Source organism: Perca flavescens, chromosome 1 (assembly GCF_004354835.1).
Source record: "Perca flavescens isolate YP-PL-M2 chromosome 1, PFLA_1.0, whole genome shotgun sequence".
Lineage (NCBI taxonomy): Eukaryota > Metazoa > Chordata > Actinopteri > Perciformes > Percidae > Perca > Perca flavescens.
In genome coordinates, this window is record NC_041331.1 from 20,496,765 (window position 1) to 20,509,741 (window position 12,977).

A 12,977-nucleotide genomic window follows, 5' to 3' on the forward strand; every position below is an offset into this window, starting at 1 on the left:
AAAGGCTGCATTATGGTAAAGTGATGTCATTTTCTGAACTTACCAGACTGTTCTTGCTGTTCTATTATTTGCCTTTTCCCCACTTGGACATTATGTCCACATTACTGATGATATTTATCTAAAATCTAAGTGTGAAGATATTTTGTTAAAGCACCAATTGTCAACCCTAGAATATCGCCTCAATATCGATATCGAGGTATTTGGTCAAGAATATCGTGATATCTGATTTTCTCCATATCGCCCAGCCCTAGGTGTGGTGGTGGTAAAAGTAATTTAAGTTACTTTTGGGTGGAATAACTTTTACATTGAATGTTAAGTCTGTGTTTTAGCAAAGAAAGGGTATGTGTCCAAAAACGCGTACGAAATAGGAGTTACATGATATAGGCTAAATCGTTTACATCTCTGGTTCACCCCAAAAAAGATAAAACCTTACAGTAATCTCACTAAATGTATTCCATAAGTATGTCGTTATGTCAGTGCAATTTAGACAAGTCCAATGGATTCACAGACCCAGAAAACATGTGGTTAGACACCAAAATTACTTGGCTAGGTCAAATAATGAAGGAGTTAGGATATTTTGAGGGCTTCCTACCAATCTTGGACGCCATCTTGAAAATTACACTTTTATAGTGGTCAAACTTTGGTAAACTTTTAGTATGTTATTAAGGACACCTAATACTACAAAAAACAGCTGAGAAACCTTTTGTTACAATTTCTTTAGGGTTAGGTGTTTTTTTTTCATATATGCAGCCGCCTAGTAACGTAACGTAGAGTGTAAGGGCTCCTCCCTCACTCCTCCCTCTCGTCTAAAATCGTCACATCTGCAACCAGGATGGCTGCGCCCGTAACGGCAAACTCGACGACGGATAGCATATCTCCACAAACCAATGGGTGACACATGCGCTGTCCATTAACAGTCTATGGTTGGAACATTCAATCTGTTGAATGCAAGCTCACCAGTGTGAGAACACACACACACACACACACACACACACACACACACACACACACACACACACAATACAGTACCATGTCCACTGTGAAAGCGAGTCCTCCTCTTCTCCTCCGACTTCATCCTGGCTTTAATGTACCCCTGACACCTGTACAGGTGAACCAGTTTGCCACAGAGTAAGAATCACCTTCATCACCACATAAAAAAAAACCCTATAGAGTACATCCCCTGTTTTTTTCCTCACTGTCTCTGTCTCTTTTTGCCAGCAACCCTCTCGGTGTTCTGTGCTCAACACAGTAAATTAGTTGACATTATTGCAGAAGACAAATATGACATCACAACAAAAAAGTGGAAGATTTGTTCTGACAGCAGAAACTGCAATCTTTTAGTTTGAAAAGACATCTCTGGTGGAAAAACAGACAGCCATTTTCCTGTTTTCTATAACCCATTCATTTAGAGCAATTTCTTGTTCTTGCCTTTATGTAGTTTCTTATTTTTTTTCTTATTTATCTTTTTCCATTTTCCAGTTTTTATTCTATTCACAGTCCCACAAATTCAAAGCTTTCAAGGCTCAGTCTCCATAGAGGGAGGGTCGGGACAAAAGTAACAATCAAACACTAGTATTAAGCAAAAAGAGCACTTTGCACCCTCCATTTAAACCACACAAAAGAAGGCTGCCTGTTAAAAATGTAATCTGTGGATTATGTGCTGATCCTGAAACTTTTGACTTTAGAAGAGTTTATTTATATGAAAAATTGTTTATAAGCCAGTTTTTAGAAGAAAAAAACACTTTGTTGATATGAAGACTCAATTGAACCTGGGTCAAAGAGAAATTAGAGATATGATAACAATAACATAAGATAGACTTTATTGTCCCGAAGAAAATTTGTCCTGGACACATAAACATACAGTATCTGCTGTTTAGGAAATACAACATAGCATAGTGTAGTGGTTCTCAAACTTTTTTTCAATAATGTGACCCCTTTGAATTTATCTTTTAGCCCAGTACCCCCTGAACAGCGCAAAACATTTTTGGTAGAAAAACAAAAAACAAATATAAAGAGGTACAATAGAACGCTGCGCCTGTTTAGGCTAAACAACAACCTTGTAACTGAAAATCACTTAAATGCTAGCCTACATTTTGAACGTTTAGAACCCATCACTGAAGTCTTAATATGGTACAATTAATTTAGAAATGATGCATTAAAAAAATCTTACGTACCCGCTGCAGTACTCCAAAGTATCCCCATTGGAGAAACACTGACATAGTGCATGCATACATACCTACATACAGTACACAGAGTGTCACCAGTCCACATGGACACAATCATAGTACATGCACAGACTGCACCAGCTGCTTTATGTTGTACAAGTCATGTACAGATATTCTACCTTCCTCCACAGAGGAAAGAAAAACACTTAAAATGCTAAGAATTATAATGCCTTACTCTGAGGCAGTTTAAATTCAATTTAGTAACTTTTTCGATAATGAAACTCTTCCACAAATTGAGCCTTATTTGGCAACTTGGTGGCGTTGATTATGCTAATGATCTAATGTCACGAACATACAGTACACCTGGTCATTAATGGGAGGCGTTCATCAAGTTAAAACAATCGATTGACGACAAGTCTGTGCAGTTGAGAGTTTTGTAAATCCAACTTGGAAACACTTGCATGAGCGAGCTTCAATCAATTTATTTATTTGTCACGTGAAATCATATAAAAACACAATTTCAGCGAAATGTATTCTGTCAGTTCCTTCAATTTATGCATTAAAAAACAGATAATAAATAGATATATGCGTATGATGTGGGGTGCAGTCTTAGTCAGTGTCCTCGTTTAGGATCCTAGTGGCCTGAGGGTAGAAGCTCCTCCTGAGCCTCTCAGTGCTGGCCTGGAGTATCCGGTACCTTGTTCCCGACCTCAACAGGGAGAAAAGTCTGTTACCCGGGTGATTTGAATCTCTAATGATTCTCCTAGCCTTTTTCTTCTTTACAAAATAAACGCAAGAAAGATATAGGATAAGCATACAAAAAGGTGGCCAGATGTCGAGAGTTGTCGATGACTACCATTTTGTTGTCCGGGAAGTACCTGAATCTATTTTCTTTCTTTATAGTGAGACACATTGCTCTCAATTCTGAGTTCAGATTTTATTTTGCAAATGCTGTGATCAAAGATTATCACTTCAGCCTGTATCATAATTAGTTCAAAATCCAGACAAATTGCCTCCAGATTCAGGGCCATTTTTCATTGTTTATTAATAAGAGGCAGACTGAAGACAACGGTCTGAGCTAACCTGTGGAAGTTAATGGAATGGAGCAAACTGCTGGTACATGCATTACATGCTGAGTAATTAGGCAGAAAATTGGTTCAGTCATTTGGAAAATAAGAGTGTCTGGCTGGTGGCATACAGAGAGTCCATTAAGAGACTTCTGGTGGTAGCGCCACTCTGGAGATTATGAGAGAAGAAGCGCAGAGGTGTGTGTGTGTGTGTGTGTGTGTGTGTGTGTGTGTGTGTGTGTGTGTGTGTGTGTGTGTGTGTGTGTGTGTGTGTGTGTGTGTGTGTGTGTGCGTGTGCACGACGTGTGGTGTTAACAATAAGCCAGCATCAAAGACTTACCGTCCAGTGATGAGGAGGAAGAGGGTAAGGATGACCAACAGGGAGAAGCCTCCTACAGATGCTGTGACAACCACCAGAACTTGACCCTGATCAGCGATATCAGGATCTGCAGAAAGTGAGAACAAATTAAAGCCAGGCCAGTCAGTACCTGTTACATCAATATAACCAGCTCTCTCCCAGAGTTTCAAACTGGAGAGCTGACACACTACTTGGCCATACGCAGCTGTTGCAATTTACTGAACACAGTGACTGGATTGAAATTGATATTCAGTTTCTGTTATATTATATATATATCACTAATGAAAATGCAAAAGAAGGCATCCAGTCAGTTTATAGTATCCTTATGCTCGCTCAGGTTTCCCTTCTCAAACACATCTACAGTATGAACAATGCAACCACATTAATCATATAAATAGCTTATTTAAAATTACTGTTAACTGCTCTGCTTCTGCTGCTGAATTCAGGACCTAAATCAGACTGCATTTTCATAACCCAGAAAGAGATTGAAATACATGAGCAGTTAATCCTGTACACTAGAGTGGTGATACCCGACCCGAGCCCGACGGGACCCGACAGGTTCGGACAGATATTTAGAAATTATGTTTGGGTTCGGGTCGGGCTCGGTCACATTAGCGCGATAAGGCATTTGTTGTAAAATGGTGCTGCGGCTCCTTTAAGAGAGCTCAGTGTGTGTGTGTGTGTGTGTGTGTGTGTGTGTGTGTGTGTGTGTGTGTGTGTGTGGAAAGTGGTCAGAAGAGAGCTAGAGAAAGAGGAAGCAGACGTGTAGATGCGAGCGGAGTAGAGTTGGTGGAATAAGTTTAAGTTTTGTACACAGTGTGTGCGGTGTGCGAAATAAACCCCAGACTGAAGGCCAAGTTCATTCATTTGCTCACCAGAAATGGGATTTTGACCCCAATGTTATTCATTTATAACGTCGGCCCTGGAGGTAATGAGTCTCCCCTGGTTTTCTGACCAAGGTCGGAAACGAAGCAATCAGGAAAGGTTAACGCATTGAACATTTTAAATTGAACATCTTATTAGCGTGCGCTTGTTGCCCCGTTTGCGCTGATGCACTCATCTGTTGACATTTCCGAATGCCTTCCTACAGTTGCTTAATAAAAGCTTTCCACACACACAAACGTAGCCTACATGTGTCATTAGTATGAGAAAAAAAATTAGATTTTAACAGACAGGCATAAATATCTTAATGCCTGTCGGGCTCGGGTCGGGTTCGGTTACTGCTCTGTCGGACGCGGGCCGGCTCGGACAGAAAAATGCGGCCCAATCACCATTCTACGGTACACTGAGAAATTTGGCTTTTACACATAGGCCTACATCTATTTAAAACCGTGACTTATTTTCCTTTTCCATTAGTATGTTGGAAAGTCTTCTTCGTAACTCTTACACACCAAACTAAAAGCTATTTTGAACTATTCTGCACATTTGCCTGTGAGCAAACAAACGGCAAATACATATGAAAATCTTTTATCTTTGAAGGAAGGTTTTGATCAGACAGATCCTTACGACACAACTTATAGTAGAAACAAATTGCTTTGCTCTTTGTGATAGAAGTTGGCATGACATGGTATTTGTAAAGAATAATTGTATATCCTTGATTGTGCATTTTTGCGCATCAGTGTAACATTATCTTTAGCGGTGTGTCTATGTATTTCTAACAAAAACTCAGGGGTGGCAGGAGACAGAGGCCAGTAATAGTTCCTGATGTATCCCTGAATGGACTGACATCTCTGACATCTGTGAAAATTAACACATTTATTCAGTAATCCAAAGTACCATTTATCTTTACATTTAAATGAGGATAACATTTTAATATTGTTGGACTTCTCCCAACTGTTGGTAAAATGAAGGTAAACCTGTAAAACATTCTGTGACATAACACTATGTGAGAGTGAGTATTGTATGGGTTGAATAAGGTGAGAGAGAAGATGGCACATGTGTACAATCCGAAAATATGAATGGACTTCTGTCAGATGCACTGACATATGGGAGTATGAGAATGTGAAGGCGGACATCTACATCTTTGTCACCTACAGTGTGTATCTTGTAGGAGGATGAGCGTTGCTGCATATTTCAGGATTAGAATCAGCAGAGCGTTATGTGTGCATCAGAAACCTACAGAGCTTATAAACGTTTAAATAAATGGCTCACGCCTGAAGAAGCACTGATGGGTTTCACTGATCCATAGCAAAGAATGACCATAAAATGTCTCCATGGATTTCATAAGGTTGTTGATCAATACAATGGCTTCAAATCTCTGGCTTTAAAAACTCCTTTCTTTTCCTGTGCATTGTTCTAAAACAAAACTTTATATCCATTGCAATTTCAACACAAATCTAACTGACTGGATGACTGAATATCAGTGCCGTTCATCCCTTAAACACAGCCAGTATAAACCCAAAAGCATGCTTGCTCCCCTACAGTCGTACCCTCAGCTGCAGTAGCAAACTCAAAGTTGGGGCTGTACACTGTGTAGCCAGCAGCAGTGCGAACGCGCACGTGGAAGACATAGACAGTCGAGGGTCTGAGGCCCGTCACCACCACGCTGGGGGCTTTGGTCCGTGTTGAGGAGTAGCTCAGCTGCTCTTGCTCCTAAAAAAAAAACAAAAAAAAAAAAAAAAAAAAAAAAACAGATTGCCAGAGATGATAAACAAAAGGCAAGTTTTGGCCAGACAGACGAACATGTGTTTGCATACACCCATTATCACAACAACGTTTGAAGCAAACACCTCGTTTATATCCAATTAACTTTCAGAACAGATGGCGAATAAAACGGAGACAGCAATACATTATGGATGCTCTGCACTGCCATTTGGGTTTCTGCAGGCTAACATCATTGTTCTGTAAGCAGTGATTGTTCTCTGTATATGTAATCACTTAGGTGCATTTCAGTGCTAAAATATCTGTAATACAAACCACTGTTACAACTAAGCAATTAACACATGTTACATGAACATGGTCTAAGAAAAAATTCTGTCAATTTAGTATAATAAAAGACTTCACCTTCTCAAAGTATTTGACTTCATAGTCCACTATGTCTGAGGGCAGCCGTTCCACGTCTGACCAGGAGAGGGCGATGCTGTTTTGAGAGGCCCAGTCTTTCCTGACTACACCCACCAGAGCTGGACCTGAAGATGCAGTCAAATAGTGCAGGGTGTCAGCATTTGATAACAAAATAATGAGCCTATTTGACTTAGTGACTAACTTATGTACTAAGGGTCATGTGCCAAAGAATAATTCTTGGGAATAGGATTGGGGAAAAAACATTAGAAAGAGAAATGTAATGCAAGTTTTCAGCAGGACTGAGTCACCCAGAGGTCCGGGGGAATGAGGAAATCAACATCTCACTGCTGAACTCAAATAGAAAAAGGTAATATTAGCTTGACCATGCAACCACTCTTGGTAAATATATATATATATATATATATATATATATATATATATATATATATATATATATATATATATATATATATTTTTTTTTTTTTTACTTATGTTGCATTTAATTGATTTTGTGTTATTTCTGTTGTTACTGCTGCCCAACCAATTGCACTCTCTAGGGACAAATAAAGTTGTACTTGTGAAATTAGTGATTTGAGCCATTCACAGGTCCATCCATTGAGTTCAGAAACACGACCGCAAAAAAACATTTTAAAAGTATCTCCAGCCATCGCAAAAAACTCCAAACTGGAAAGAAAATCAGAAATAGAGCCTAAGAAAAGTGCATCCTGTATACGTAACTTCTCCACTCTCCAGTTTACAGAAGACAATCTAAAAAAAAAACAACTTTAAAAGAAATATAACAACCTTATTGCAGTTTGGAAGATAAATTGTTTTAGTATCACACGAATATCCAAAGGGAAAGTAGGGCCAAGAAACCATTTTACTGTCCAGCTCCAGTATGATGTGTGGCCTGAGAGAAACACTTTTGTTAACCAAACTACTAGACCTACAGCAACTGTTCATCATGTTTGTCATTATTGCTGAATTTGGGGGAATATTTTGCACAAGGCTGCTGAGGAGACACAAAATCACCCAGCAGAGATTCAAATATTTACCATCAATTATTCATAAAGCCTTCGCTTGAACAGAATATGAGTTGGCAAACTAATAGAGACAGTCCCTCTGTTGTCGAGCGTGCTGTTTGGGAGATCATTGTAGGAATACAAATTCCAGCCCAGATTGATGTCATGAACTGTCCTCATGCTCAGAAGAAGCAGATAACCTACTACACACAGAAGGCCACAGACCGGATGTGGCACTTCAGAAAAGTGACGTGTCGCTGTATCAAGTTGGACGCATTGGGCTTCAGATGTGACTTTTACATTTTATCAACAGGCTAAGATTTTCTCGCAGCAGCTCGGCCGAGACATGATGCTTCACAGTCCAGAAGCTCGACCATTTTGACTTGTTTTAAAACAAAACAAAAAGAGCAGAGAGAAAATTGGTGCAGACAGTAAGCAAAAGTTTGATGCTGACTCTTGCAAAAATGCACACTCATGGAGACAAATATGTAAATTTAAGGTGTCCAACTTTTATATTAGAATGCATGAATTCAGTCTTTGTGAACATGCATTTCTTTATGAACCTCAAACTACACAAAGCCACAAAAGTTTAGTTTCTATATTATATCTGCTTCATTTTATGTAGCATGTTCGCTTATAGGAGTCATGTAGCATTAATTGGAATGTTTGTAATAATATCCTACATATTGGTGAATTCGGGTAGGTTTTATGAAACTAAAAATAACGTTATCATATACCGGTGGCTGCCTTTTGCAAATCAACAGCGCTGCAGAGAGCTCCAGACAGCCGGGGATATAAGAGCAGGCAGTGCCGGAACAAATACGCCGACACATCGCCGACAGTATGATAATAACATCCAAAACCCACGATTCACTCTCAACGGTTTCTGGGACATAAGAAATGTGTAGTCCTGAATGTGGCCAAGGACACATAACTGTTCTCACTGCTATAAGAATGTGGACATATGCGGTCCTAGACCACCTCCAAATGCGGTTTTAGTGATCGGATCTCAATGTTTCCTCAATGTGTCCAGAGGGCATTTCCCCCTGTACTTAAGAGCTGTCCACTTGTGAGCCGATCACTCAGATCCAATTTTGATACCAGGTCCAAACGGGGCCTTTTAAACAGTTTGCAGAGCCAGATAAGACATCTGCCATGTCAGCCATGTTATTGCAGGTAATGTGTCCTCTCTATCCTGGTGGCAGGTGGTGTCTGAGCCACACAGAGTGCCTGGAGATGTTGTGGGGTCTCAAGCCTCTCAGTCTGGCTGCCTGCTGCAGTTAATAATGGCACACAGCAGACACACCAACAAAAATATACACCATGTATTGACAGAACACTGCAGTGCAAAAGTGCTCAGGCAAGGCAGACAAAATCCAATGAGTTGCTGAGCGAATGTCATCAGCGCCATACCTGGAAGTTTTAGCTTAATAATAAGTGCAGTGTCTACTTGAGAAAAAAAAGCAGTCATTAATACAAAGTGCACAATATTAAACACCAGTTCCTTTAACAAATCTTTCAGCAAGTTCTTTCAGGTTAATAAATATATGGTAGGTAGCTGAAGCATTTCAGATTTAGCTGTGGATATTTTATTGTTTCTGTCTGACTGACGTATAACCCATATTGACAATACGATGTTAGCACTGTAATCAAACACAAATTAAAAGGTTCACAGTAGGGCTGCAGCTAACAATTACTTTTCACTATCGATTACTCTGCTGATTTCTTTTTTCTGTTAATCGATACATATTTGGTCAAGAAAATGTCCGAAATCTGTGAAAATGACAATCAATCTTCAAATAACTTGTGTTTTCTAACCAACAGTCCAAAGCCAAAACAATTTTTAACTTACTAACTCATAAAGACAATAAAAGAAACAATAACTCTGTAATCTTTAGCTTATTTTGCTTGAAAAAGAATTGATATTCAAAATAATTAGCTATTCATTTTCCGTCAACCGTTTTAACTTTGTATCGGACTAGCACACAGTACTCACTGGTAGAGAAACTTCTGTAGTTATCCACTGTAAATATGGAAGTGTATGCAAGTAGCGCATGCGCAAAACCTGAGGCAAACATCGACAAAGCTGAGGAAGAATAGCTCCAAAATGCATCGATCCATGTTGCAGAGCTGACTACTTCTAAACCCGCAAAGTCCAGTTTTCTCACTCCGTAGTTATCAAAAACCACTGTACAAGGACCGAGATTATGTTTGTGAGGGCTTATTATTAGTTTTAAATGTAGTTAAAACCATAAAAAGATTCCTTGAACAGACCAAAATTTCAATAATGAAATACATTTGTAAATATAATATATGCTTGTGATTTCAATGAATCAGTTAAAACATATCTAAGCAAGAAAGGTACCCATAAATGTCATGTTTAAGAAATGATGATGTTTTTCAGTTGGCACTGGTGTAACCAGGCACATAAATATGCATAACCCACTTAAGGGATAAGAATGTCCATGAGAATCACATTACTAGAGGGGATTTCTGTCTGCAGAATACAGCATAATGTTATGTATCTATCACCATGCGTGTGTGTGTGTGCCACTGTGCTTGACAAGTGTAGTTTCTTGTGTGTGGACATTTTTGCAATGTTAAAAAACGCTCTAAAAACCCTCTAAACTCTTATGCAAGAAGCTATTTCAGGTTTAAATCAATCCACTGCTTCGAAAGCTACTGCTCTGTATGAGTAAGCTCAAAGAAAACAATTAAGGTCATTACAGTTTAATCACAATTCCACACATCAAAAGATAATTGAGAATCTATAAGCTCTATAGTTGGTTTATTGGCAACATAAAAAAATAGGTTAACCCTCAACTACAGATAGAGAAAGATAAAGAAAGGACAGAGGGGGAAGAGGAGAGCGAGAAAGAGTGAAGAGAGAGAGCTTTAAAGAAATCCCACGAGGTTGCATCTCCCCAGCATCTGAGCGTATAAATAGACGTCAGCCTTATTCCCAGAGCAAAGGAGATGCAAACAGAAGAGAATCCACTGGGGGAAAGGGGAAAAGAGCAAAGTAAAAGAGAGAAAAGCTCCTGAATCAGGACACCATAAAACAGTGGAAAATGTTCACACATGGATTTAGCATGTGAGAACTTTGCATGACTCTTGTTATTGTTTTGTAAACAAAATAATAAAAATAATAACAATATTAAAAAGACAAGTGAACAGCCAGTAATTTCCCATGTGAGGTTCATATGTTGAAAATTTCTTTATTAGGAGTAACCCCTTGAGATGCACCATCTCGTTTTCGAGGGGGTCCTAAACAATAATTGAATATACATTACAATCATAATTACATTCAACAGTTAACAAAACAAAAAACAGACAACAAAAACAGACATAACAAAACAAAAAAAAAAAAAAAAAAAAAAAAGAAAAGAATGAAAAACAGAATTAGTCCGTCATAATCAAGTTTGTGACAAAATAAAAATGATTCTGAATACTGCTCATAATAGAATAGAAAAGTTGTTATGGTGTTGTAGAAGCTTAAAAACAGGTACAGTTGTTACTATAATAAGAAAACAGGGCATTTTTAAAGAAGTGGAGAGATTGAATGGACCGAATATTTACAGGTAAATTATTCCAGTTTGAGGGGGCTTTAAAGCTAAAGGCTTTCTTAGCTGTTGAGAAACGTACAGCAGGGACAGAAAAGAAAAGTTGTGTAGAGTGTCTCAAGTGATAGATAGAAGTTAGGGTACGATAAGCTGTTTCAGATAACTAGGGTAATTGCAATGTATACATTTATAAATTAGCAGCAACCAATGCTGATGTCTTCTTATTGAAGGGGATGGAAGACCAAGTTTTTCATACATGATACAATGATGAGTAGTAAAAGGACATTCAAGCACAAATCTACAAATTCTATTGTAGGCAACATTGAGTGGAAGCAGATTAGTGCTGGATGCAACCTGATATACAATATCAGCATAGTCCATAATTGGTAAGATAAATTGTTGCGCAAGTTTCTTTCTAACAGTAAGAGAAAAACATTTTCTGGATCGGTAAAGAACACCAATACCAAAATTGATTCTTTTTAAGATATAATCAATATAATACTTAAATGAGAACTCAGAGTCTAGCCAAAGTCCGAGGTATTTGGTATGTTCAGCTTTTTGCAGTGAACTACCATCAAAACATGTAATTACACATGTGTGACCTTTTAATTTGGATTTGATTGTCTGTGGAGTTCCAAAAATCATAATGTGAGATTTAGTTTTGTTAAGTAGTAATTTATTTCTTATGAGCCAATGTTGTAGGTTATCAAAGTCAGACTGCAGAACTGATTCAATTTGTAATAGATTAGTTTTGGAAGTGTATAATACTGTATCATCTGCATAAAGCTGAACACAACATTCAGAGCAGATTAATGGAAGGTCATTAACAAAAATAGAAAAGAGAAGTGGACCAAGAGTTAAACCTTGAATGACACCTCGTTGCTGAATTAATATATCGGATTTGCATCCTTGTATCATAACACATTGTTTTCTGTTATGGAGATAAGAATTGAACCAGAGTAGTGAATTGCGTGACAAACCAGCAGAGAAAAACTTATCCAATAGCAAGTAATGATCAAGTAAGTTGAATGCTTTTGTTAAATCAATAAAAATTGCACCAGTTAGTTGACTGCTGTTGGATGCAGAGAGAATATCATTTGTAAGCTTTAATAATGCAGTGGTTGTGGAATGATGTGATTGAAAACCAGATTGAAACGGCGACAAGACATTGCATTTATCAAAATAATGGGATAGTTGATCGTAGATAATTCTTTCAAAAACTTTTGCAATAGAACTGATAATTGAAATTGGTCGATAATTATTGGGATCAAGAATATCACCACCTTTATGAAGTGGAGTAATACGGGAACATTTCCATATGGCGGGTATTTCACATGTGGATAAAGACATATTAAAGAGGTCACATAACGGGTACATAATGATATGAGCTGACAGTTTGAGAAATCTGGTTTCAATGCCATCCAACCCAGGACCACTGCTCATTTTTAGAGCATTGATTGCAGTTTGTACCTCCACAGGTGTTATATGCTTGAAAGAGAAACTATGACTGGGCAGGAGATTATTTAAATGGCAATCATTAAAAAGATTGGGAACTGTAGCTGAAGATACCTGAGAAAAATGTTGATTGAACGCTCGTGCAATTAGTAGTGGGTCTTGTAAAATGATATTATTGACTCTAAGTTTAGTAGGTAAGGATTTCTTAGATGTATTAATTATATCTTTAATTGTATTCCAAAACTGTTTAGGATTTTTAAAGTCATGTGCAAGGGATTCCTTATAATAGCTAGATTTAGCATTTCTGGACATAGTTTTACTATAATTTCGCAATTGCTTATACC

At 38.1% G+C, this 12,977-nt stretch overlaps 1 protein-coding gene across 7 annotated transcripts in view; it reads right to left on the bottom strand.

The window, feature by feature from the left end:
- Positions 1-12,977, bottom strand: part of LOC114554776 (ephrin type-A receptor 6) — a 71,230-nt gene that overhangs the window by 11,280 nt on the left and 46,973 nt on the right. For 6 of the 7 annotated variants that reach the window (XM_028576814.1, XM_028576808.1, XM_028576851.1 and 3 more), the window contains 4 exons: positions 6,594-6,718; positions 6,020-6,182; positions 3,573-3,678; positions 1,030-1,100 (listed from right to left, as the gene is read on the bottom strand). In XM_028576814.1, the coding sequence (XP_028432615.1) occupies positions 1,030-1,100; positions 3,573-3,678; positions 6,020-6,182; positions 6,594-6,718 (465 nt within the window). Of the gene's footprint in view, positions 1-1,029; positions 1,101-2,264; positions 2,875-3,572; positions 3,679-6,019; positions 6,183-6,593; positions 6,719-12,977 lie in introns of those variants that run through there. The other variant, XM_028576834.1, reaches the window with a different exon arrangement.